A 23,809-nucleotide genomic window follows, 5' to 3' on the forward strand; every position below is an offset into this window, starting at 1 on the left:
TTATTCCTGGCTGATTGGACTCCGTGCCTCAGTTTCCTCATCTGTGAAATGGGGCTGATGATCCTAAAGGAGCCATCCCCACTGCCAGGAGCAATCGTGATAGAGACGATCCCAAAGTGACCGGCAAGCAAGAGCATCCCAAGTCAAAGGGGGTCAAGTGCGGCCGGGTAGAGCCAGGCATCACCTTTGGTTCGTATTTGGGGTGGAACAGTCGAAATAACCCATCCAGTAGACAGGTCGATGATCTTTTCCTTGCTCACTTTTCTTTCCTGTCCCCATCTTGTAACCCATCCCTCTGCTCCGAGGGTTGTTCCCAGTTTGTTCACAGCCCGCAGATCGACACCGGACACATTTTTCCACTCAGGAGTTCAGCTCGGATCCCCGCGGAAGAGGAAAAATCAAAAAAGCCGAGGAGAAGTTTGGGGCGAGGCTCATTTCTACCTGCAGCTCACCTGGCACGGCAGCATTTTCTCTGCCTTTCTCCCCGAGAAATGCTCCAAGCGCCCAGCAGCCAGTGCCACTGCAGCCCTGGGAAGCACCAGCAACCCCCAAACTGGCAGATAACGGGCTTATCTCCACCTACCCCCAGGGATATTCGCCCTGCGCAAGGTCTGGATCAGAGCTGGGTTGCACCTCCATGACATCCGACCTGGCCTGGGAGGCTCAGGGCACGTCCCTCCCACGCAGCCGATACCTTCCAGCGGCACCAGCACCCGCGGCAGGTGCTGCCGGCAGGGTCCCAGCTTGGGCACAGCACCAGGCCAGCGTGCCCGTGCTTCCTCCAGCCAGGGAGAAGAAGACCCACCACGTCAAAAAAAAAAAAAAAAAAATCACCGTTGAAGTGTTGGGGACCTTCGCAGCTCGCGGCTCGGGCTTCACGGCATCGCAGCGGAGCTGGGCCACCACGAGGTTTGGACATCTACCGTGGGCATCGCCCAGGACTGAGCTATCTCAAGGCACCTAACACCTTTAGGGGTAATTGGTGCTGGTGTGCATCGAGCCAGGCGCTGTACGAGCACGGAGAAGCTGGCGTCTGCCACAGCAAGCTCCCGAGAAAGGAAGAAGGATGGGAGAAGGATGGCAGGACGTGCCGCGGGCTGACTGGCCTCACTCCGCCACCGCCTTGGCCCATCCAAAGAGCAACATTTTGGGGAGAGGTGGGACGAGGTGATGCAGCCGCACCTGGGGGCGCTGGGATGGACAGCACAGGCGCTCAGTGGGAGCTCCCGTCGCCGGCCGGTGGAGGCAGGGGCCGGCGTTTGAAGGTGATAAACCCTCGGCTGGCTGGGAAATCCCAGCGGGGCTTTTTTGTGTGCTTGTTTCCTCACCGGCAGCCAGCCCCCGCTGGGAGCGGAGGAAGCCACCATCTCGGGAACCTGTTAAACAACAGCCCTCGCCCCTGGTGGGGTTTGACCCGTTTCTAAGTGCGGCTGAGTGGCATCCAACTACCCGACAAGAAGGAAACGTTCTAATTAAACACGGTGCGAGGAAGGAGGGGGGGGGGGAGGCACCTCCCCGGAGCGAGGGGCTCGTCCTCGAGCCTGCCAGGTCTGGATGGATGGGCAGGGACCCGGCCGGGGACTCCGGAGGGAGCAGCGTTTTAAAAACATATTGTCTCCGCTAATGAAAGCAAAGAATTTAATATCCGGTCTGTCGGATCCGACATCCCAGCTGAAAGCGGCTTCATTTGGCAGCATTAAATGAGGGAGTGCTCCAGCGGGCAGAGGATTAGGAGGCACGGTGCTGGAGCTGGCCACTATTTTCATAATTTAAGCGCCATTTCCCTGCTTTGAGTGACCTTGAAAGATCCCTTTGCTTCGCAGGGATGCGCTCCCTTGATGGTAGGAGCCAGCACAGCAAAACTGATGTGATGCTTCGTAACGGGGGGGGGGTGGTGTCAGTCTTTTGCAGCAGGGGAAACTGAGGCAAGAACCGGTGGCGATTACGGATGCAGTTCATCACATCCCTTAGCCGTGTTGGTCCAGGAGGGACCGGCGAGGTTTGGGCACGGGAAATGGGGATGGCTTTACACCGCAGCCGGGATGCCCGGCTGCAACGTGCGCTGGTCTTGGGATGGCGAAGGCTGCCAGCACCCGGCGCTGCCAAGCAGGATTAAGTCCTGGCACAACGTTCCCGGGATCCGGCTGTGCCCTTGGATTCGGCGGCACTGGCAGGAGGGGGGGGGGAATGGTGGGCACGCAGCTCTAACGGGCGGCTTTAGCGCCAGCCATCTGCATGGCAGCAATGCGGCCGAAGGACGAAAGCACATTGCTGGTGTAGCCCAGCTGGAGAAAGCCAAGGCTCTGGAAAAAAAGTCTGTGTACGATGCTGGAGCATCCCGCGCCTGCGCCGGCATCCGTGAGCACGGTGCTGGCTTGCGGCTGCACACTCGGACCTTTCTGGTCTCTTTTGTCACGGGTTTCCCCTCTTCCCTCCTCTCCCCTGCTGCCTCTGCATTCGTAATCCCCATTAATAGTGGTAACGGAGTTAACTTTTGTTAACTTTCCTTAGCTCTGTCCTGTTTACCCAGCGATGGCAAAGAGAGGAAGGCAAGCTAACGAGTGTCCTGCCGCCCGCTAATTACAGGTGCGAGATCGCATCGGGGCTAAGCCGCCGCCCAAACCTTTATTAAGGTTGCGTTAATGACCGGCTGTAAGGCGGGGATTGGAAACGAAGTGATGCCATGGCGCTTTATGGACCGCGCTCTTCGCTTGCGCGGGGGCTCGGTGCCCTCTGACGGCACATGGGCTCACTGCAAGCCCCGGGGGTGGGTGTGGGGACCACGGTCGCAGCCCCCAAATCCACGGGGTGCAGCCGAATCCACAGCAGCCCGCCAGCCCCAGGGAAAGGCAGGGTCCCCACGGGGCTCGAGGAGCGTCCCGGTGCCTGGACCGCTCCAATCATCATTGCGAAAGGCGCCATAAAACGGCTTAAAATAACCCATCGAACCCAACTTATTAATTCTAGGGAGGTTTTGCCACCAGCGGGACTGTCCCCTTGGTTCTCGCCCGCTCTTGTCACCTCTCCATCTCCGGCCCTGACCACCTGGGTCACCCACGCCGAAAAACCAGCCGAGTCCAAGGAGGAGAAGCGGTTTCTCCTTTTCTTTCCGAGCCAGGACCTGTGAAACCCTCTCAATGGGTTTACTACGGCTGCGTGCATCCCCATCCCATGCCTTCGCGGCGATGCTTTAGGGGATTTAGGGTGCCAAAAAAAAGAAAACCACAAAAAAAAAAACCCACAAAACCCTCTAAGTACCATTTTAGCTGCACTGAATTTAATCCTTGGTGACACTTGTATTTACCCTGGTAAATCAATGGCTGTTACAGGCTTTTTTTTTTTCCCTAGGAAAACTCAGGTACTTTAATTTATTGCATTTAATAGCCATATCAAAGGCTTTCAGGAGATGAATAGAAAGTGCTGCAGGGTGAATTTCCACAACCACTTACCGTTTTAAAAAGGAGAAGAGAAGTTGGGCAATAAAAGGGAATTTTTGCGCTGATTTGGGGCTGTGATCAGGGTGATTGCGAGCCCAGCGCCGGGGCAGAGAAGCCGGGCTGGAGGCGCACGATCAATACGGGGAAAAGTTAAAAAAAGGCAGCCGAGAAATTGATTGATAATTATTCCACTTCTGCACAGCCCCACCTTGCTGAAGGAAGGGTAATTAAAGCCGTGGTCTAATTAATGTGTACCTTGCCCCCCCCCCCCCCCCGCCCCCGATCGCAGTCAGCCTTCAAAGGAAAATTAATGAGGCAGAGAGAGATGGGTGAAGGCAGCGTGTCGAGGCGGCAGCATCCATCTCCAGGGGTCTGCGAAGGAGCAGCGGGAGCAAAAATTGACTCAAATCAAATCAAAAGGAGCTCCTCCAGCTCGTCCATCCCCTCCTGACCCGCTGGGCCGGCACAAGTCCCAGCCGCGCTGGCAGGGCCAGGGTGGGCAAAGCCTCCAGGACTCAAATCTTTTGAGAAGAGCCAACGTTGGGGGGGGGGGGGGGGTAGGGAAATTAAGGCTTTCACATTAATGACAGCATCGCAGTCATGCCAGAACCTAGCTGGGATTTTGAGATGTTAGTGGCCAAGTTCAGCTTAGGGGGAAAGGCTGAAAAGAAAGAAGGAAAAACCAAAAAAAAAAAAAGATTTTTTTTTTTTTTGAGGGTTTGTTTTGGGGCAGGTGTGGTGCAGCCCCAACGCTCGCCGCAGTAAATTTAAATAATTCACTTTCCACATCGGCCCGGCCTTTTTAGTCCTAAACAGAAGGGGGGGGAAAAAAAAAAAACCCAACTTGTAACCCAGGGAATCACGTGTCTTTTGGGCAGCCACCCGGCTCTGCTGCCCTCCGACACTGCCTTGCTGGAATGTCCCTGGGCAAATCCTTTCATCCGGGTTGTGGCTGACAACTTCTCTATGCCGCGGGGCTGATGGCAGGCGTGGGGCCCACCCCACGTGGCGTGGGGCCGTGCAGCCTCGGGGTGGGGGGGGGGGGGGGGACAGCGGGTGCTTGGGGCTGCTGACACCCGCCTGCGTCCTTTCCTAGATGGACCGGGGGGAGTTTCAGCAGGACTCGGTGCTGAAGCAGCTCGAGGTGCTCAAGGAGGAGGAGAAGGAGTTTCAAAACCTGAAGGTGAGCCGGACCCTGGGGACGTGGCCCCCCCGCCTCCATCCCCAGCCCCGTGAAGAGATGTTGACACTAAGCACACACACCACCCCCTCCCCACCCCCAGGTCACTCCTACAAGAGGGGCTGCGGCGCGCGGCCAAGGTGGTTGCACCCCGGGGTGCTGGGCACCCATCCCCGTGCCCGCCGCAGGGCAGGACCGGCTCGTCCCTTGCCTAGCATTGCTTCTTCCAAGGCTTTCTGTCCTTGCGCCGTGTCCCCGGTGTCACCAACGGTGGTCCATACCAGAGGGCTTTCCCTGCGCAGGGAGGGATGCTCTGGTTCCCCCCCCCCCCCCCCGTGCTGTTTTCTGGTCCCAGCACCATTAGGGGATTTTAAAAAAAAAAGGTGTGTACCAGGACAGCGGGGTGCAAGGGGCACCCGTGCCTCCCTCTGCCCCGATTTGGAGGGGGCCTGAGCTGAGCAGGATGCGTCGGTGGCACGAGAGGATGCTCTGACGCTGCGGGCATGAGGGGTTGGTGGTCGAGGGTGTCCTCTTGCACATCACGGGTGGACGAGCTGCCCCCAATGCCGGGGCACACAGGGAGGGTGGGCACCACCAACCTGCCCCACCACCACCACCACCACCACTCCCCCCCCCGCTTCCCCACGCCACAGACCCCACCAACGGCTACTACAGCGTGAACACCTTCAAGGAGCACCACTCCACCCCCACCATCTCGCTGTCGGGCTGCCCGGCGGACCTGCGCCCCGCCAGCAAGCAACGGGTGCCCACCGGCATGTCCTTCACCAACATCTACAGCACCTTGAGCGGGCAGAGCCGCCTCTACGACTACAGCCAGCGCTTCGTGCTGGGCATGGGCAGCAGCTCCATCGAGCTGTGCGAGCGCCGGTTCCAGCGCGGCTCCATGAGCGACAGCAGCTCCTTCCTCGACACCCAGTGCGACAGCAGCATCAGCAGCAGCGGCAAGCAGGACGGCTACGTGCAGTTCGACAAGGCCAGCAAGGCCTCCGCCTCCTCCTCCCATCATTCCCAGTCTTCTTCCCAAAACTCGGACCCCAGCCGGCCCCTGGCAGAGGCGGATGCAGACACACGTTTGAGCCCCTCCGGGGATGCTCGGGACCCTCCGCGCGGGCGCCGTGGACAGTCACGCCCGCCGGGAGAGGCGGTGGGAAGAGGCCGGATCCAGCCCACCCCCAGAGCGGGGCTGCGGGGTGGGGACCGGCTGATCATCCCCCTCCCCCCCCCGGTACATGCTAAGCACAACCCGCCGAGGACACGCTGAGCCCCGGGGAGCCGTCCCCTCCACGGGGCTGGGGACACCCCCGGCCCAACCACGCACCCCCGCGCCCCCCCAGCCGCTCGCCTCTGCTTCCCGCTGCCCTCTCCCACCCAGCTCCCTTCCCTTCCTTCTTGGTTTTGTTCGGTGTCCATACTTCTAGAGTCCGTTTCGGGGGGGTGGTTGGGGGGTCCCACCACATGGGACATGGTTGGAGGTGGGTGGGGGACATGGTGGGACAGGGGACCCCCCCCTCCCCAGGAAGGGCCTCTCCACGCTGTATCGCGGGAGCGCAGCGCCGCGGTCAAATACAAGAGGTGTTTCTCGTGGCACGCCTGGGCTGATGGCCGCCCTGCGAGGACGCCGGCTCTTTCGGTGACACTTCGCCCCGGCGTGGACCTGGCCTGGAGCTTCAGGGGTGCCACGGTCTCCCGGTGGGGTCCCCAGGGTGGGGAAGGCTGTGAGGGGAAGGGTCCCCACCATGGGGACAGGGACACAGTGGGTGCCCGGTGGCAGAGGGAAACTGAGGCACAGGGCAGCCAGGGCCCCGCAACCGCCACCGCGGGAACCAGGAGACGGGGCGTCACGCCGGGGACACAGCAGGTAAGGGCCATCTGCGGGGACGCGGGGACAGAGGTACACGGGCACAGGGACACGGGCTGGGGCATTTGGGGACATATTGGGGTGGGAGCGTTGTGCCCGGGGGGGGGGGGGGGGGGGGGGGCCACGCTGCCCCAGACTCAGCCCGTGCTCACACTTACCTCCACTCCCCCTGCGTGCCCCTCCCCGCACCCTGCCCCCTCGCACCCACGGGCTCACTCACACACACCCCAAGCCCAAACTTGCCCCCCGAGTCGTCCCCCCCCCCCCCCCAGCCCACACACACTCGCCCAGCCCAGCCTCACCAGCACCTTTATTGGGTGCCGGCAGGAGCCCCTGACACCCCCATCCCACGGGTCCCAGCCCCCCCGCCCCCCCCCAACCCCACAGGGGGCAGAGGGGACACTGTGCCGGGGCAGGAAAGGCACCGCTCAGCCCCCTCGTGGTGGTGGGGGGGGAACATCCCCAAGCCCCCCTGGAGCCGAGCACCCTGCCAGCCCCCCACCCAAGGCCACCCGTCACCAACACTAGTGGCACACGCGCCCCAGGGGAGGCTCCACGATAAATAAGCTTTTAAATTAATTAAATTAAACCACCTCCCAAAGGGCCCCCGGCAGACCCCGAGGCCAGGCACCCCAGGGTGCCCCCGGCCGGGGGGAGGGGGGCTGCGGGGACGAGCCCCCGCGCCAGCGCTAAGGCACCGGACAGGGCCACCGAGTAAAAAGAAAATTAAAAAAGGCGGGGGGAAATTAAATATTTGGGGGGGGACGACCAGGGCAGGGAAGAGGCGACGTGGGCCCCCAAAGGCTCCTGCTCCCTGGGGGGGTCCCAGAACCCCCAAGATCGGCCCCTCGGTGGGGTCCTCGTCTGAATACAAGGGAATTAAGGGAAAGAGAAAGCCCAGGGCAAGGGCTCTGCCCCCCCCTCACCCCCCCAGGCCCGCTGGGAGGGAGGACCCCCACCCCACAAATCCTCTCCAGGTCCTCGTAGCTTCAGTGCGTCGGTAGGAAAAGGCGATGCCGCAGCCACGGCCCCGGGGGGCTCCCTGCACACCCCCCCAAGAGCTGCCCCCCACCCGGGGACCCGCGGTCCAGCGCGGGACACCCCCCCCATGCCCCAGCCCCGTCTCTGCTCGCTCCGAGAGTCCCAGGGCGAGGCGGCGGCGGTGACGAGGATGCTCTGACTCTCGCCCGGCTCCGGCCCTGCCGGCGCGGTGTCCCCCCTCCACAGGGGGGACGCTGTTCCCTGCGCAGCACCGGTGCCCTCAGAAGTAGGTGAGGTTCTTGACGAGACCCAGCTCCAGCATCCGCTTGATGGCCACCGCCTCGTGCGAGACGTTGTGCTCGGACGCCTGCGGGACGGGGAGCAGGGGGTGACACCAGAGCCTGGGGGGCCCCCTCCCAGACCTCCGCCTCGTCCACCCCACCAGCGTTGAGTTGACCCTCCACCTTCACCTGAAGTGAGGAGGCCCCCAAAAAGGAGGGACGTGACCCTGCCCAAGCTCCCTGGCCGCGAGCCCTTCTGCTCGCACATAGACCAGATCCAACTCCCCACCGCGACGACAAAGACACTGGAGAAGTTGGACGATGACCGTCCAAAGGTGACCTCAACACCCATCATCCCATGGGGGGGGGGGAGCCTCCCGCACCGCTCAGCGTCACCGAACGGGCAGGGCGCTGCTCTCCTGGGCTGCAATCCCCATCCCGGGGGAAAAACTGGGGGTAACATGGACAAAAAGTGGGGCAGATACTTACTGCCATGGACTTGAGCGTGATCTGCTCGTAGTAGTGAATGGTCTGCTTCTTGTTGGACGAATCGGGGTAGCCAAAGCCCGCGATGTGCACCAGGTCGCAGAAGTGCAGCGCCAAGGTGATGGCCAACAGCCCCGTGGTGGGCTTCTGGGAGGGAGAGGGTGGAGGAGAAGACGTGTGAAGAGCCGCGGGCCTTGAGCGGGCTGCACGGGGATGGCCAGGGGGACCGGCAGGGAGGACGTCACCCCTCAGGGGGGTGCAGGGTGCCTGGCCATCCCTACCCCTTACCTGTTTGACCTTCCGTGGTTGCTTCATGGGAAGGTTGAGAGCAGTTTAGCAGCAGTTACTTCCATGTAGTAAGGGTTGAGGATGCGCACTCGCTCCGGGTTGGCATCCCAGATCAACGGGGGCTGTTTCCAAAACCCTTTCCGAACCTGCAAGAGGATGGAGACGTCCAGCGGTGTCCCAGTCAGAGAGGTAGGTCCCCAGGGTGGGGTGGGATGAGGGTTGGACCCGGTTCCCGCCACGCTTACCCTCTTCTTGTCGTTGAGGATGGCCTCCATCCACTGGAAGTCCATGGGCTTGAAGGGCACCAGCACCAGCACGTGTCGGGGTTGTTCTCCGTCCTGGGGTTGAAGTGGGCGACTCCGGGTAGAAGAGGCGCATGTGGTCTTGGAGCCCACGTCCTGCTCATAACCATGGACCGGGGCGTTGTTCAACCTTGGGGGGGACGGGACGGGACACATGGGGACATCACAGGTGTCAACCCCATCCGCAGGTGGTACTGGGGAGGGGTCAATGGACGGACCCAGGGCTGTACCTGATCACAACGTCGTACGTGTTGATGGTCTCCCCCATGGAGCTGTTGCGGAGCCGGTGGCCGTTGCCCACCACCGCGCACCTCCGGCACTTCAGGCTGCGAGAGAAAAGCCCTGTCTCAGCCAGACCGCTCAAACCAAGGCGGTTTTACCCCCAAGAGGGGGTTTAACCCCGCGTTGTCCACTCTACAAAGCTTCCCATGCTCCGTCCACCATCCCTGGGTTGCAGAGGTTCATTTTGGCAATCTCGGGCCCACAACGTGCAAATCTTCCCCTTCCCAAGAGAGCAACGATGAAGAGAAAGACAGAAAGCCCCAAAACCCACCCCAGCCGTTACCTCCGGATGCTCTCCGGCAGAGAGTAGTGGGTGATCGACAGCAAGCGCAGGAGGACGTCTTCTGCAAAGCAAGGCGAGGAGAAGTTGAGCAAGGCAGCTCCTGCCTGCTACAACGCCCTGGGTGTTGCCCCATCCCTGCCAGATCTCCTCCTGCCGTTAATCCCAGCTCCCCCGGATCTGGGCAGATAATCCTTGGCTGGGGCTTAGCAAAGCCTGGCCCACCCTAAACCCCTTTAAAAGGGACCACGTGCACCCAGGGCGAGTAGACACACGCCCACAAGTCTAAAAAAAAAAAAAAAAAAAAAAAAAAAAAAAATCAAGCAAACAACTTGCTAGGGAGAAGTCAAAAAGAAAATAGTCGTGTGTCCGTCCGTCCCGTCCCCCCCCCAAAAAAAAAAATCAAAGAAGGACAGACAGATGGACAGACAGAAACCCACAGCGAGCGCTGCCAAGGCTTACCGCTTCCTTTCGTGCCGTAGGGCAGCTCGTAGAGCGACGGCGTCTTCACCCAAAAATAGTCCTTCAGCTGCAAGAAGAGCGGGTTGTCCCTCGTGTAGCTGCCAAGGAGCAAAGGGCCGGTGAGACCGGGATGGGGGGACGGCACGGGGCGAGGGTGGTCCTGGCTCTGCGTCCCCCCTCCTTGCTCCCAACCCCGATACTCACTTCCCGATGAGCTGCGCCGCTTTCTTTTCCACCTCCCCGAGGGGACACGTCGTCTTGTTTTCTTGCACGGGGAAATAAAAGCTGTAAGGGAAGAGGTTAAAAAAAAAAAAGTGATGCCTGCTCCTCTGCATCCCCCTCCCGGCGAAGGGGGCTCTGGCACCGCCACGGTGGGATTCGAGCCGTGCCGGCAGCGCCGGGGATATCGCCGGCCAGATTTAAGGTCAGCTCTGCTTTGGGTATTTATTTGCTGGGCTTGCAGCCTTGCATCGGAAGAGGTCTCTCTTGCCCTGCTCGTAAGACCTCACGCTCTCCGCTTTCCCTGTCTCCATCAGCATCGCCGGGACTGGGAAGAGAGCGGGGTTTTCCCTTCCTCCCGGGCTCAGAAGAACACCGGCGTTTGCCGAAAACCCCGCAGAGTCCGACCGCCAACACACGCCGAGGGGGAACCTCCTATCCCGTCCCCCCTTCCTCCGGCAGCATCCTCGGCTGCTGCCACCTCCCTGGTCCCCCGGGATCCAGCGAGACGATGCTCCGGCATCTCTGCGTGGGACGGGCGGGAGGATGCCGCCTCCCGAGAGCGAAGGAAAGGGCAGGAGGTCCCTTAAACTTTAATAAAAGCCACTCACAGCTGTGTGTACCTGTCTTCCCGGTAGATCGAGTACCAAACCATCACCAGAAACAGCACCAGCACCCCGAGTATCTTCCCTCCTGCGTGCCCAGAGACGGGGTGGGGGAAGAGAAAAAACACCGTCAAGCCGGTACCCTGGGGTTTGGATGATCAGATGTTGGGGACCTGCAGCCCCCCGGGGATGTCCTGGTAGAGCCAGGATTGCGGAGCCGTTCCCGGCAAAGCCGCCTCCCCAGGGAGCAGCGTGGGCCCGGCTGGCACGGTCCGTCCCCCCCCCCCCCCCCACCAGGAGCGGCTCCGAGATGGAGCCGGGTTGGTTTTGTCACAGGTCCAAAAGCCGCCACGCCATTTCCTCCCGTCCGCCCTGCGTCAAAAGGCCACGCAAACACACCCCTCTTCCCGGCTGCCCCCACCCCATTTTTCTACCGCAAAGCCTGAGGGCTACCTGGTGCCCAAGCCCGGAGGATCAAGGACCCCAAAAATCACCCTCCCCGCCGCGACTTCGCCCGTGATGCCCCAATACTCCGTCACCCAACTGGAGCCGCAGCGAAGCGGCATCCTACCCCCAAAGCCAAATTTCCAAATGCAAATCCCCCGGGACCCCCGTCCCTTCTTGGAAAGAGGGAGACGGGACAGACGGACGGACACACACACACACACACCCCCCCGTGGGACTCACGAGACTTGTTGATCATTTTTATCAGCAGGAGAGGCATCAGGCGAGGGCCGGAGCTCTCATCGCGGCTGCCGCCGGTCACCTGGAGTGGGGAAAGAGGGAAAGGCATCGGATGAGGTCAAAACCCCTCAGAGCCATCCCCGAAAACCCCGTCCGAGGCATCGCCTCCCACTTGCCCCATCCGCACCCGCGGACGAGAGGGTGCGAGGGTTCCCCAAGGGATTGATTTCGATTGAAATGCACGTTTGTTTCTCTGCCCCACAGCCACCAAAGGTTTGATTTATACAGAGTTTATAGAAGCCAGGCAAGCAGCCGTGGTTCCCAAGGAGCCTCGGCCGTACAGGTTAAACGCCGAAATTCCAAAGGGAAAAAAAAAAAAGTGAATTGGAAGAGGAAAAACGAGCCCCCGGTGTGGTTTCAACCACAAAACCCTGAAGCGCCCAAATCGATGCCCCGTGGCGATGACTTGGCAGGAGATCTTAAGCCCAGCCCCGGCGCAAGCATCTGACCAGCACTAGCAACCGCAGGTACGAAGCCAGACGTGCCGCCACCGCCACCGAGCCAGGCAGAAAGGACAGGAGCAGCCACGTGGGGTCAAGGCAAAGAGCATCACGTACTTGGGGAACCTCCGACACCTTCAATTCAACCATCCCGGCCCGGCGACAGGGGGATGCCGCAAGCTTAATGCGCGCGCAAACGCCACTCGGGGAAGCAGGGCGACTTTTTTCTTCCTCCGAAACTTCTCGCTCCTGGAACAAGGCAGCAAAGAGCCGTGGTCGGAGGCACCCCGGGACCAGCTCAACCCCATCCTGTCACGACAGGGCAAGGATGGAAAATTAACTTACCAGCTGGGAGAGGTTTTGGGGTACGCGGGAGACTTTGCTCCCCGATAAACTGCTCCCCGAGGATGAATCCTACTCTAAGCCTGGCTCAGAGTCGGGCTTGGCTTTGCCACCCCATAACCGAGCGGCTCCCCGCTCGGGACCCGCCACGTCTCAGAGGAGGAAAGGGTGAGGAGGTGTTAAATGCCCAGCCAAGAGAAAAGGTGCACGCCCAAGCTGGGCGATGGAAATCCTGGCCTGGAGGGATTAGTCACCTTGTTGGGGGGGGGGGGGGGCACCCATCTCAGCACCCCACCCCGCCTAACAAAGCACCCTTTTAATGAACCCGGCACCTGCCGCACCCGACGGGGCCACGTCCTCGCCCAGTCAAGAATGAGTCAAGAGCAGCAGCTTTTGGGGCAAAAATATATCAAGGAAGAGGTGAAACGGAACCAAAGATGGTCCCACGAGAGCCAGGCTCTTCCCTTCCTCATCACCGGCTCCTGAAATTAAAAGGGCGGGAAGGGCAATTAATTAAAAAGGGAAGCAAGGGCAATTAAAAGGGAATTAAGGACAATTAAACCATGCTACAAGCAACGGGATGGGATACGAAGCAAAGAAAACTGTGTCCGTTTGACCGCAAAGCAGAGGGACGGGGACGGGGACAGGCGAGGTGGTACCCTGGGAAAGCACCTGGCTCCTCCTGAACCCCTTCTCCTCTGTAAAACACGGATATCAAACCCCTTCTCCTCTGTAAAACACGGATATCAAACCCCTTCTCCTCCGTGAAACACGGATATCAAACCCCTTCCCAGTGAATCGTGCCCGGGCTCGGCCCCACCATTGCCCAGGGACCCCAGGATGGGGAGGAACACCACCCCACCCACCCCATTCCCCCCCCCCGATTTACACCCTGGCTCTCGTCCTGCATCGGCATTTCTGGCTCTACGAGTCCCTCCCAGCTTGGGAAGGAAAGGGAAAGATTAAACACACGACGGCATCTTCAAGGGTTAGAGCAAGCAGGGACAAGGAGCTGGGGTGTCTCACCCCTTTATATGTTACATTTGCTTGAAAAAAATAAAATTAGGGGAAAATAAAAAGCAGCTTGTGCTTTCGTGGGTTCGTTTGGTTTTTTTTTTCCCCCCCTAGCAAAACTGGCCACAAAAGTCCCCGAGGGGAAATCTGCCACCGCAGCTGGAGGCTGGCGATGCTCCTTGGGGGCCTGAGCACCCTCACTCACCCAGGGCTGGGGGGCTGCCGGGCATCTAGACCCGAATTTAGCGCCAAATTCACTCCCCGGCTCTCTCCTTCAGCGCCACATCACCCAGCTGAGCTTCCCACCGAGCACGCTTCACCCCTCCCTCCGGCTTAAGACACTGGGAAAATCCGCTCTCACCCCCGGTGTTTGCTTTTACATTTAAAAAAGAAAAAAATTTAAAAGCGCTGTTAAGGCTTTATGATCTTTGTATGATCGCATATCTTTAGGAGCTTGTATGCACAAGCTGGGCCTGATGCAAAACTTAACCGAAGATAAACACAGTTAATAATCCCTGAAGAAAACAAGCGCTGTTTAGTGAAGCGTTCAGGGAATGCGGAGCAAAACAGAGCACACCCGGGCCAAGGCGGAGGTGCTTTTGGAATGAATTCAAGCTCCCCCCAGCCCGATGCTACCAGATCCGCAGCCCAAACCAGAGCAGCCGCTTAAAGCGGGAAGGTCTGAACGCCCCGAACCAGCTCCCTCCATCCTCCTACAACTGGTGGAGGGAGCGAGGCTAAAGGGTCCCGCCGGTCCCCGCAGCGTCCCTGGTCCCGCTACAGCATCCCCCCCGGTCCCCCAGTGGCAGCATCCCTCATCGCGACATCCCCCTGGTCCTCCACCACGGCATCCCCCGCCGCAGCATCCTCCCCGGTCCCCCCAACCGCAGCATCCCCCGCTGCGGCATCCCCCCGGGTCCCCCCCAGCCGCAGCATCCCCGGCCGACGGGGCGAGATTCGGCGCTCGCCCCTGCCGTGGAAGGGATGCCGGCGTGCCTCAACCACCGCTCCTTGCAGGTTCGGTCCGGGGCATCGCCTCCCCCGCCAAGCCCGGAGCTGGGGGGAAAAGTCCCGGGTGGATTCGGCTCCCCACGCTTGGAAGAAGAAGCAGCCGAAAAAGCCCCTCTCTGATGTCTGAGCAACGCGCCTCCAAAGCACCCCCGGGCTGAATATTATCGCGGCATAAGTAACTTAAAAGCCCGCCGCCGCCCCATCTTCGCAGCCAGGTCTCCCCTTCCCCGGCCTGGCGTTACGGGAAAGCCCCATCCCCGGGATGCTGCGAAGCTCCTCACCGAGTTTCCCGTCTCCCTCGGACCCCGAGCAGGGTTTCGCCTCCCGGTTTCACCGTGTCCTGGGAAAGGCCCTGGGAGATGCCGGCAACAACCACGGGGACCGAACCCTCCTGCTGCGTGGGCGGCCTCAGAGGAGCCCGTCCCCGTACCTCCATCCAGCCCCATCTCCCCCCACGGCCTCGACAGCTCCGGATGGATCCGGCGTCTCCGGATTTAAGTCATGTCAATCCACAAAGCGGCAGCGGGCACCGGCCAAGCTGCTCCCAGCCCACATTTTGGGGGGGCGGGGGGGGGGGGGGGGGGGGGGGGGGGGCATTTAAAGTCGTGGAGCAAGCGCAAAGGTGGGGGGTGATTATAAATCCCCGGGCGGCTCCCAGCCCCCCGCTGCCATCCCAGCAAAGCATCCGCGGACCGGCAGGCCACGCAGCAAAAGCTCTTGGTACTTTTACGTTTCCATGGTAACCCACGGATTGGGAAAACGAAGCGTGACACGAGGCGAGGACACCTCTCCCACGCTCCCACCATCCCATCCCGCGCGCCCACGGGGCACGGAGCTGCCCGCTGCCCAGTCCAGCTTCCCCAGGCGAGAAGGATGCTCACGGGAGAATGAGCATCTCCGACGGTTCACCCCCAACAAACATGCATTTAATTTTTCACTGGAGCAGAGCTGGATTTGAAAGGATCACGCCCAAGGAAGGGACGCACCGGCAATCCCTAGGGATTCACTCCTGGCAGTGGGAACCAAAGGGAGACGGACAAGACGGCCAGGACAGCACAGACCCCTTCGACCCCAGCCGGACCATCTCTCCCGAGCTTTCAAGGCACGCGGGGCCTTGCGGGGACCAGCAGGACGGATCCCGCGCTCCATTTTGAGGACAACCGCCAGGATCGACCCCCAAGGAAGCAGTTTACAGCCCCGGGATCTTCCAAGCCCCCATCCCACGCCTTTTCTCCACGCGGTAGGGCTGGGATTGCCGGAGGAGCCTGGCAGATGGCGGCTTACCCCCCACGCCGGCTCGGCCTCATCCTGCCTCGACAAAGCCATCGCGTGCCGGAGCCTGAACGCGACCTGGGAGGCGGCCGGGGGTGATCCTCCGGGGAAAGGATCCGGCCAACTCGAGGCGCTGCCTGGGCTTGGCAGAGCATCAAAGGTACCCAAATCCTCAGCCTGGCATCCCAAATCCTCCCCGCCACGGCTGCTGCGAGCTCCAGGTGCTTGGGGATTTTCTTTCCAAGCTGGGAAGGAAACCGAGACCCACGGCGGGAGAAAAAACCTTGCGGGATTGCCAACAGCCACCGTCGCAAGCCCGAAAGGCAGCAGGGTCGGGATCTGATCCCCCTCTCCAAGGGATGCTGCGGCGGGACGGGGATGCTGCGGCGGGATGGGGATGCTGCAGGGGACCAGGGATGCTGGGGGGGGGGACGACACGCGACCAGGGATACTGGGGGTGCAGGCAGGGCTGCCTGCACTAGCCAGAAAATGGCAGGGCAGAGCAATTGCAAGAGCACGAGCTGCAAGCGCAGCGGGCCGGGGGACGCAGAAGGTCGTGAGGACGCGGCACCGCAAAAGATCAATCCCGTTGGACGCCGGACATCGCCCCGTCGAGGGCACAGCGAGCCAGCCCGTGCCGCCAGTACCCACATTCATCCTATTTTAAGAGCCCTGTGAGTCACTTCAATGGCATCTTAATTGCCTCTTAATAGGAGAGGCAGCGTTGTTTCCTTAGCCCGTGGTATCCTAGGCATATAATAACCCGGCCAAAGATTTATGACAGGGAAAAAGCAAACCCTCGATGACATGTCAGCCTTCACAAAACATCTACCCGTGACGAGGTGCAGCTTCAGAGGGGGCAACAGCAAATACGCTCAGGTAGGATGGGTATTTCCGCGGCGGCGCATCCCCAGAATAAATCCGGGCTGCTCCTGCCTTTCCGTGGCGCTGCTGGTTTTAATGGGCTGGGGAGCTCAAACCCGATTCAGGCCAGCACCGCCACCGTCCTCTCCTCTCCCACTACGGGTTCTTTTTTTTTTTTTTTTTTTCTTTTTTTTAAACCTTGCAGCAGGGAAAACCCAGGGATGGGACCCAAATCTCTTCCTACAGCCCCAAAACACCGGCTGCGTGGGTATACCCGGGCATCCCATGCCTCCAGGGTAACCCCACGCCATCGGAGGAGCTGCAGGGCTCCTCCTCGGTGCGTTAGGCTACGTTATTAGAGGTTATATATTATTATTTATATTACATAGGTTTAATCGGACTTTTCCTATTTAAAAAAAATACAATAAAGACCCTTTTTGCCGGACGCGGCTCGCTATAACCCGGAGGTTATAGCCGAACTGCCGGAGGGGAGCTGAGCCACCCGTGGGGGGACAGCCCCACGCTAACGAGACGAGGGTGGGCACCGACCGGTGACAATTTTACACCCGCGGGATTTCATCGCCGAGCCTCGAGAGCCCCTGGCGTGAGTTGTCCCCCCCCCACCCCCTCCTCCTCCTACCTGCCCCAGCCGGTCCCGTTTGCCGCCGCCGTCACCTCGTTGCCGTGTTTACTCGCCGGCGTCTCTATCCTCGGGGACAGCCCCGGGGATGCAGGCAGCAACGGCGAGAGCGGCTTTGCACCCACGCTTCGGTCTAACACCCCCTACCCCCCCCCCCCAAAAAAAAAAAAAACCAAGCAGCAGAAAGGGGAAGGCAGCAATCTTGGGGTGCAGGCAGGGCGAAGGCAGCCTTGCCCCGCTGCCCGCTCCCCGGGAGCGGCAGGCAAAGCATCCGCGGGGAGCGCCCGCTCCCTTACAGCGGGGATGCGAACGGTCCAGGGAGGTAAAGAAAAAAACAAAACACTAAACCATCGAGGTGCTCCAGCCCATCTCCAACCCAAACCCAAGCAACGCCCGGATTCCGCCCCATCTCTCCAGGGAAAGGGGGTGGGATCTCAAGCCCCAGGGCTGAGTTATCCCACAGGCAGCTACTGCCCCCGGTTGGCTTTTGACTATGGGGGGGTGGGGGGGTGGGGTGTCCCCTTTTGGGGGCTCAAAAGCCGCCCGCCCAGTCGCCATCCCCTTTGCAAAGCTCCAAGTGCCACCTTAACTCCCTCCGCCGTGGAAACCCGGCAGTTTCCCCACCGCTTCCTCCACGCCTCTTGTTTTGCACCGGCGAACGGGCCGGTTTTGGGGTAGCGTAACCCCCAGGGTAACCCCACCCTTGAGCTCGAGTCCTCCGGCCCCGAAACCTCTGGGGTGAAGCAGCCAGATGGATTTACCCCCCTGCCCCTACCCCGGTGTGCTCGCGCATCTCCCCTGCTCTCTTCTCCCACGTTAAGGGCCGCGGAGGAAAATACCCAGAAAATAACCCTCATTTTGCATTATAATTATAATTATAATCCTAAATTTGTACCCCCAGCATTGCCTTGATGCTCCATTAACCCCATCAGCCACGCTGGGAGGGGGACGCTTGTCTCGGGGAGACCTTTTCCAGCGTCCCCGGAACCGGGGGAGGCCGAAGCCGGTCCCCGACGGGGCGGCAATAAGATGGCAGGAGGTTGCGTCTACTTACGGTCCGTCCTCTTGGTCCAGGCAGAGCAAGCAGGAGCTCGGCGGGATCTACGAGGCCATCCTCTCTTCCCCTGGCAAAGGGAAAAGGGAGAACATCCTTAGGGCTACGGCAACCCACACCGGCGGCGCGCGAGGGATGCTTCGCTTAGCAGCCCATCTGCCTTCGGAGGATCCCAGCGGATCCCTGTTGATCCCCACCCCGGGCAGCTCCGAGCACCGATGGGGAACCAGCCCCAGGGGACCGGCAGAAGGGCCCCGGCGAGCCATCACGTGTCGTGGAGGATGTCTGCGCTCCCTGCAAAGCCACCCACCTCCTCCAGCACCGGCAGCACCCGGGGCCGGGCTTCCAGCTGCTTTTAAGGAGGAGGCGCGGCGGTTCAGAGCCCGGACCTCGCCGCAGGTTTCCCCAACGCTTCTTGGCCTTTCCCACCAAAATCCCCTTCCATGACTCACTCGGATTTTTAGGAAGCGGGTGATGCCCTTTTCCAGGAGAAAGGGGGATGCAGCCCTGCTCATCCCGGGGTGCTCCGCAGCAATCCCGCCTTCCCGCACGGAGGATGCTCCTTAATCCTACACCTCCAGCATCTCTTCCCCAAAACTTTCCAAATTACGCGTCCTTCGCCGGCGCTGCAATATCCTTACGATTTGGGGAAGGAAAAGCCCTGCCGAGGAGCCGCCGTGCACAGAAACCCTTCTGCCGTGCTGCGCCTCAAAGAAAAGCCTCTCTGCCCGGACAGCTGCTCTGCGTCCAGCTTCATTACCCCAGCTAATGAGCAGCAAGGTGGGGTGAAGGGGGAAAACGAGCCAGCCAGGTGAAACGAATCCATTGCTATCTCAGTCAGCAGCCGGGAGCCAGCTTTGCCCTTCCCTCCGTGCCGGCGGGACGGATGGGGGACAGCAGGAGTCGCAGCTCTCCCGAAAAAAAAACACACCCACGCGAGGAACAATCGCTCAGATTGGTGCAAGGAAGGGCAAAGCAGACGGGGAAGGGTGGCCTGGACAGGACCAAGCAAGGGCTCTCTCCGCAGCCGGTGCTCGAGTCCAGGCAGAGAAGATGCTTCCGAGGGGACAGGCTGAAGGGCAGGAGGTTTCCTCACCTCTTTCCGTCTCCAGCTGGGAAAAGCGAAGGCGAGAGATGTTGGGGGCCACCGAGCCGGTGCAAGCCTTCCCCAAGGCATGCTTCGTTCTTAATGCCCCGTTAATTTTGACAAAGAGGGTATGTCCCCGTGCAAGGGATGGGGAAGGAAACCACCGAGCATCTCCGAGATGCTTTCTCCCATCATCGAGGCTGGGTACTTCTCCCCAGGGCCTAGGATTTCACAGATGCCCTGGGAGGACGAGGGATGGCTCCATCCCGGTGCCGCATCTTCCCTCTCCGGCCAAAGCAGCTCTGCTTTCTCCTACCCTCCACCATTTGCTGGGGGAAGCAATTAAACCAGAGGGCTGGGGGCAACGAACAGCCAAACCAGGTGCACTCGGGGCCGCTTTGCAAGTGCCCAAAAAATTCACCTTCCTGCGCCAGGGTCTTTCCAGCAGCCCCGAACCCAACGTCGCTGCCGACGAGGAGCCTTTTTATTTAGAGCCACGGATTATAGGATTCGCTAACGAGGTTAAACTCTCCCCGGGGAGCTCCTGCTGAAGCACTTCATGGCCCAGCATCAGCCCCCGCCTGTATAGATGACGATGAGGATGGTCAGAGCTGCCTGGGGGTGGGCCAGGGGATGCCTCCTTCCCCGCAGCATCCTCCCAGGAGGATGCTGCAGCCCTGGATGAGTAGGAGACTGCGATCCCTTAAAGCACATCGGCCCCGCCGGGAGGATCCGAGGTCTTGCCCGAAGCTGGTCTTTCCAGCTCGACTGGAAGAGCTGGGAGCCGGGTCGCTGCCGGTCTCCCCGGGATTGTTTTCCAGCCTCCCCGAGCGGTGTCCCCCCCCGCCCCACCATCAGCCGGTGCTATCGGTCATTCCCAGCCCAAGGTCCAGAAAAAACCCATCGCGGTTCAGGCGTCCTCCAGGTCGAGAGCCGCCGTCTCCGCCACTCGCCGCGGGCGGCTCAACCCATCTGGCAACTGATCCCAGCAGGAAATGAACGTCCCGTATCCCAGAGCCCTCAAAAAACCCTAAACAAGCTGAATTTTGCTCTTTTTCCTCCCCAGGCTCCCAGCTACTGCCTCGGTTTCCCCTCCTGCCTACCAGGCGGCATTTAAATAACGATTTCCAGTTTTGAGGGGGGCAAGGGGCACCTTGTGCTCGCTCCCCCACATCTCCACCCTGGGATGCTCATGGCTTCGGGCAGAAGAAAACAAAAACCCGACGGCCGCATCCCTTCCCCTATTAAAGATTAAAGCCAGCCAGGATCAGTCCTTTGAGGGGCTCAGCCCCAGTGCAGGAGCATCCCTGGGGGGCACGGGCATTTTCGGGACTTGCACGGGCAAGAGGGGACACGTGCAGGGCAGGGACGAGCCACCAAATCCCTCCCATCCATCATCCTCCCCGTCGAAGACCGGACCCCCCCTGGGGGCTGTTAAAAAAAGAGGAGGGGGGGGGGGAAGATGGAGACGGCGTTTCTCCTCCTTCCACCAGCCAGACCTGAAGCAAGGCAGCCGTCCGTCCATCCGTCTGTCGGCGCTCCATCGCCGGCGCCAGTCCCCCTCAGTTAAAATTACCCCGCGAGGGGGGAGAGAGCAAAAGCCGGGCTGGCAGGGGAATAAAATCCAGGTGAGCTCATCCTCCTCCTCCTCCTCCTCGTCCTCCAGAGAAAACGTCTCTACTTGGCACGAGCGAGGTGTTTCCAAGCCCAGCACATCCCTCACGTCACCCCGATCGCTATCGCCCCGGGACCAGGAGCTTATTCATTCGGCAGGTATTTAGCGGGAGATAATCCAGCCGCTTCCCGACCATCCTTCGGCCGAGCCGAAGGTGTAATTCCAGCGTGGGGTGCAATTTTTCGGTAGAGGTTTCCCTGCTGATCCTCACCCCAGCATCCCGGCGGATGCTCCCTGGCCGGGAGAGCGTGGAAGGGCCACCACCAGCAGAACCCCCATCCTCCACCCCAACTGGTTTGTGGGGTTTTTTTTTTTTTTAAATTAAATTAATAATTTATTAAATTCATTAAGTTATTTTATCAAAAATAAAATAATTTAATAAACCTATTTCTACTAAACCCCCGAGAATGGGAGGAAAAGCAAGGCTGCCCAGCCAAGCCGGATTATCCGAAGCAGCGACCGACCTAAAAATAAACGACCGCTATTTAAGGATGAGCCTCCCGCGATAAAAAAAACTCCCTAAAGAAATAAAAAGGAAGAAACAGGCACGAGGAATCGCCGCTGTTTCCAAGCTGGGGCGTTTAGCATCACCCATCAGACCAAAAAAAAAGCCTATTTTGGGTTTATTTCTTAGCAAAAGTCCGTGCTTCCAAGAGAAGAGCATCCCCAGGCTTAAAGCCGCTGATTTACAGACGCTCCATGCATTTAGGCGAGCCAGGCAAATAAATAATTAAGATTTAAACACGCGTTTGCATAATACAGATAATCTGTCAATTTAACTTGTAAATGCAGTCGGAATTAAGCAGCGACTTTGTTAATTAGGTAGTGAAGCCCCAGCTCCACGGCAGCTGCCGAAGGACCACAAGGATGCTCAAGCCGAATTTGCCAGGGGATGCAGGGGCAGCGTTGGGGCAGGTCTTATCCCCCCCCCCCCCCCTTACCCTAACGCGGCGCTGGGGCACCAAACCCTCGCGTTCACCCCTATTTTTCACGCGAAAGCCCCCTCGGCTCCTCCAGCCCTTCATCAGGAGCTGCCTGTACCTTCCCGCCCTGCCTGCGCCAACCGGCACCGAAAGCTGCCAGGGCTGCCATCACCCCGCGATTAAAAAACAACACAAAAAAAAAAAAAAAAAGGGCAGAGGGAAACGAGCCTGGGGTAATAATTTCTGAGGACAAATCGCATTTTTTTTTTTTTTTTTTGCTGCATAAATAGCGTGCTTTGAAAGCCGGGCTCTTGGCCACCCTCAGCTCCCCCCAACCCAAATACCAGAGCTCGCTACCCAGACGCGGCCTGGGAGGGAAACCTGTTGAGCCTGTTATGTGCACGAACAGACAGTTCTTTGTGATTTCCACACCCCCCCCCCCATTTTTTGTTTTGAGGCGGCGCTGGTTATCACAAGGATGGGCCCGAGAAGGATGGGCCGGAGGACTTCCCAGCCCCAGCCCTTGGCGTCCTTCCTGACGCCTTCTTCTCCCCTTTAACCCTGCACGGGGAAGGCAGCGTCACGTTTAACGCCTAAAGCCCTTCGCTCCCCTTAATTTTTGACTCCATCCCCACATCCCACACCCTGGTCCTCCTTCAGTCCTGCCATCCCCCCCCCCCAATCCGCTTGCACTCCCCCCAATCCGCTTGCACCCCCCCCAATCCGCTTGCACTCCCCCAATCCGCTTGCACCCCCCCAATCCGCTTGCATCCCCTCTCCCTGCATTTTTTCCCCCCTCATTTCTCACTTTCCACCCCGTTTTTCCCCACGATGCCCCAGTGCTCTCCTCCATTCCCAACCCAGGCGGGTCCGGATCCATCCTCGTGCCTAAAATCCCACCCCACGAGCCCCACGCCGGGGGGGGGCGGGGGTCAGATGAGCCCAACGGCCACAGAGCTGCCGGGACGGGGTTTTAATACCCGGACAGGGGTATTTTATTATCCGCCGGGGGGGGACGGTCGGCTGGCAGCGTGCGTACGGCATCAGCAAAGCCCCAGAGCGGCAGGTTTGCAGCGTTAAAGCACCCTCAACTCTTGCTCGGCGCTTTCCTGCCTCAGTTTCCCCACATTTCGGGGCTCAGGGAAGCTCTGCCCAGTCAGCAGCGCAGGCGGGGGATGCAGCAGAGACCCCGAGCCCCGAACTCCAGCCTGGCTCACGTATATTTTAAAAGGAAATTAAAAAACCACCCAACGGAAACGTCGCAAGAGGCTCAAAACCTGATGCGGGATCTGACCCGGGGCTCCGGCTTGTGCAAGGCCCCGCGGCGAGTTGCAACCCCTCGCTGCCGGCATCGCGCTCCGGTTAAAAGAACTGAGGTTCGGCTGACTGAGCCCGGACGGATATCGGGATGCGGAATCTGGCCAGGAAACTTCGGCGAGGCTGCCAGCGAGCTGGGGGAGACATTTTGCAAGGGGAAGAGCCGAAGCGGGAACGGCATCTGGAAGCGATCGGAGGCGAGGAGCCTCTCCCAGGCGCAGTGGGGAATTCCAACGGCGTGAGCTCAGGTTAAAGCCTCCTTCACAGACCAGGATTAAAAAAAAAAACAAAAAACAACCCAAAAAAAAACCAAACAAGCTTCAGCATATGTATTTTTAAACCTGCAAAGAACGGAGGAAAGGAAGCCAGCTCCCTGCTCAGCCCTACCTGGATGCAGCTCTGTGATTTAGGCTGATTGCGATTTTCAATAAAAACACCCCAAAAAAACACCCAAAGAAGAGAAGAAATCTCTCCGTAGATTTGCTGATATAATTTTGCAGGCGTGGTGTCGGGAGGAGAGTCCTCCTCCGGCGCTGCGTTGTTTAAAACGGGCTTGCTTGCGTTACGATGCACCCCTGCACCACCCATCCCGGGGCACCGCCGTATCCCACCTCCGAGCATCCCTCGCCGGCACGGGCTGCATCCCACAACGGTCCTTGAGTGCCAGCGGCTCAGCAAACCACGGAGCATCCCAGCATCCTCGGGATGGCATCGAAGAGCCGGTGGAGGATGCCATCCTAGCTT

The 23,809-nt window shown here is 59.9% G+C and overlaps 2 protein-coding genes across 2 annotated transcripts in view; one reads left to right on the plus strand and one right to left on the minus strand.

Moving 5' to 3' along the window:
- The window catches only part of KIRREL3 (kirre like nephrin family adhesion molecule 3), a 344,477-nt gene extending 338,684 nt beyond the window's left edge, over positions 1-5,793 (plus strand). The window contains 3 exon segments of the mRNA XM_076358570.1: positions 4,534-4,620; positions 5,270-5,686; positions 5,688-5,793. Coding sequence (XP_076214685.1) covers positions 4,534-4,620; positions 5,270-5,686; positions 5,688-5,714 — 531 coding nt within the window. The 3' untranslated portion in view covers positions 5,715-5,793.
- A 1,841-nt stretch (positions 5,794-7,634) lies between these two features.
- On the minus strand, positions 7,635-18,133 carry ST3GAL4 (ST3 beta-galactoside alpha-2,3-sialyltransferase 4; the record flags this gene model as incomplete). The annotated part of the gene is given in 16 exon segments (XM_076358621.1): positions 7,635-7,844; positions 8,248-8,391; positions 8,533-8,565; positions 8,568-8,678; positions 8,778-8,848; positions 8,851-8,889; positions 8,892-8,912; positions 8,915-8,964; positions 9,065-9,160; positions 9,400-9,460; positions 9,859-9,956; positions 10,063-10,143; positions 10,701-10,770; positions 11,370-11,448; positions 11,984-12,115; positions 18,064-18,133. Coding segments are annotated over 16 exon segments (1,243 nt in total), but the record flags the coding sequence as incomplete, so codon positions are not given.
- Positions 18,134-23,809: the final 5,676 nt, after the last annotated feature.

Source organism: Aptenodytes patagonicus, chromosome 23, assembly GCF_965638725.1.
Source record: "Aptenodytes patagonicus chromosome 23, bAptPat1.pri.cur, whole genome shotgun sequence".
NCBI classification, from domain to species: Eukaryota; Metazoa; Chordata; class Aves; order Sphenisciformes; family Spheniscidae; genus Aptenodytes; species Aptenodytes patagonicus.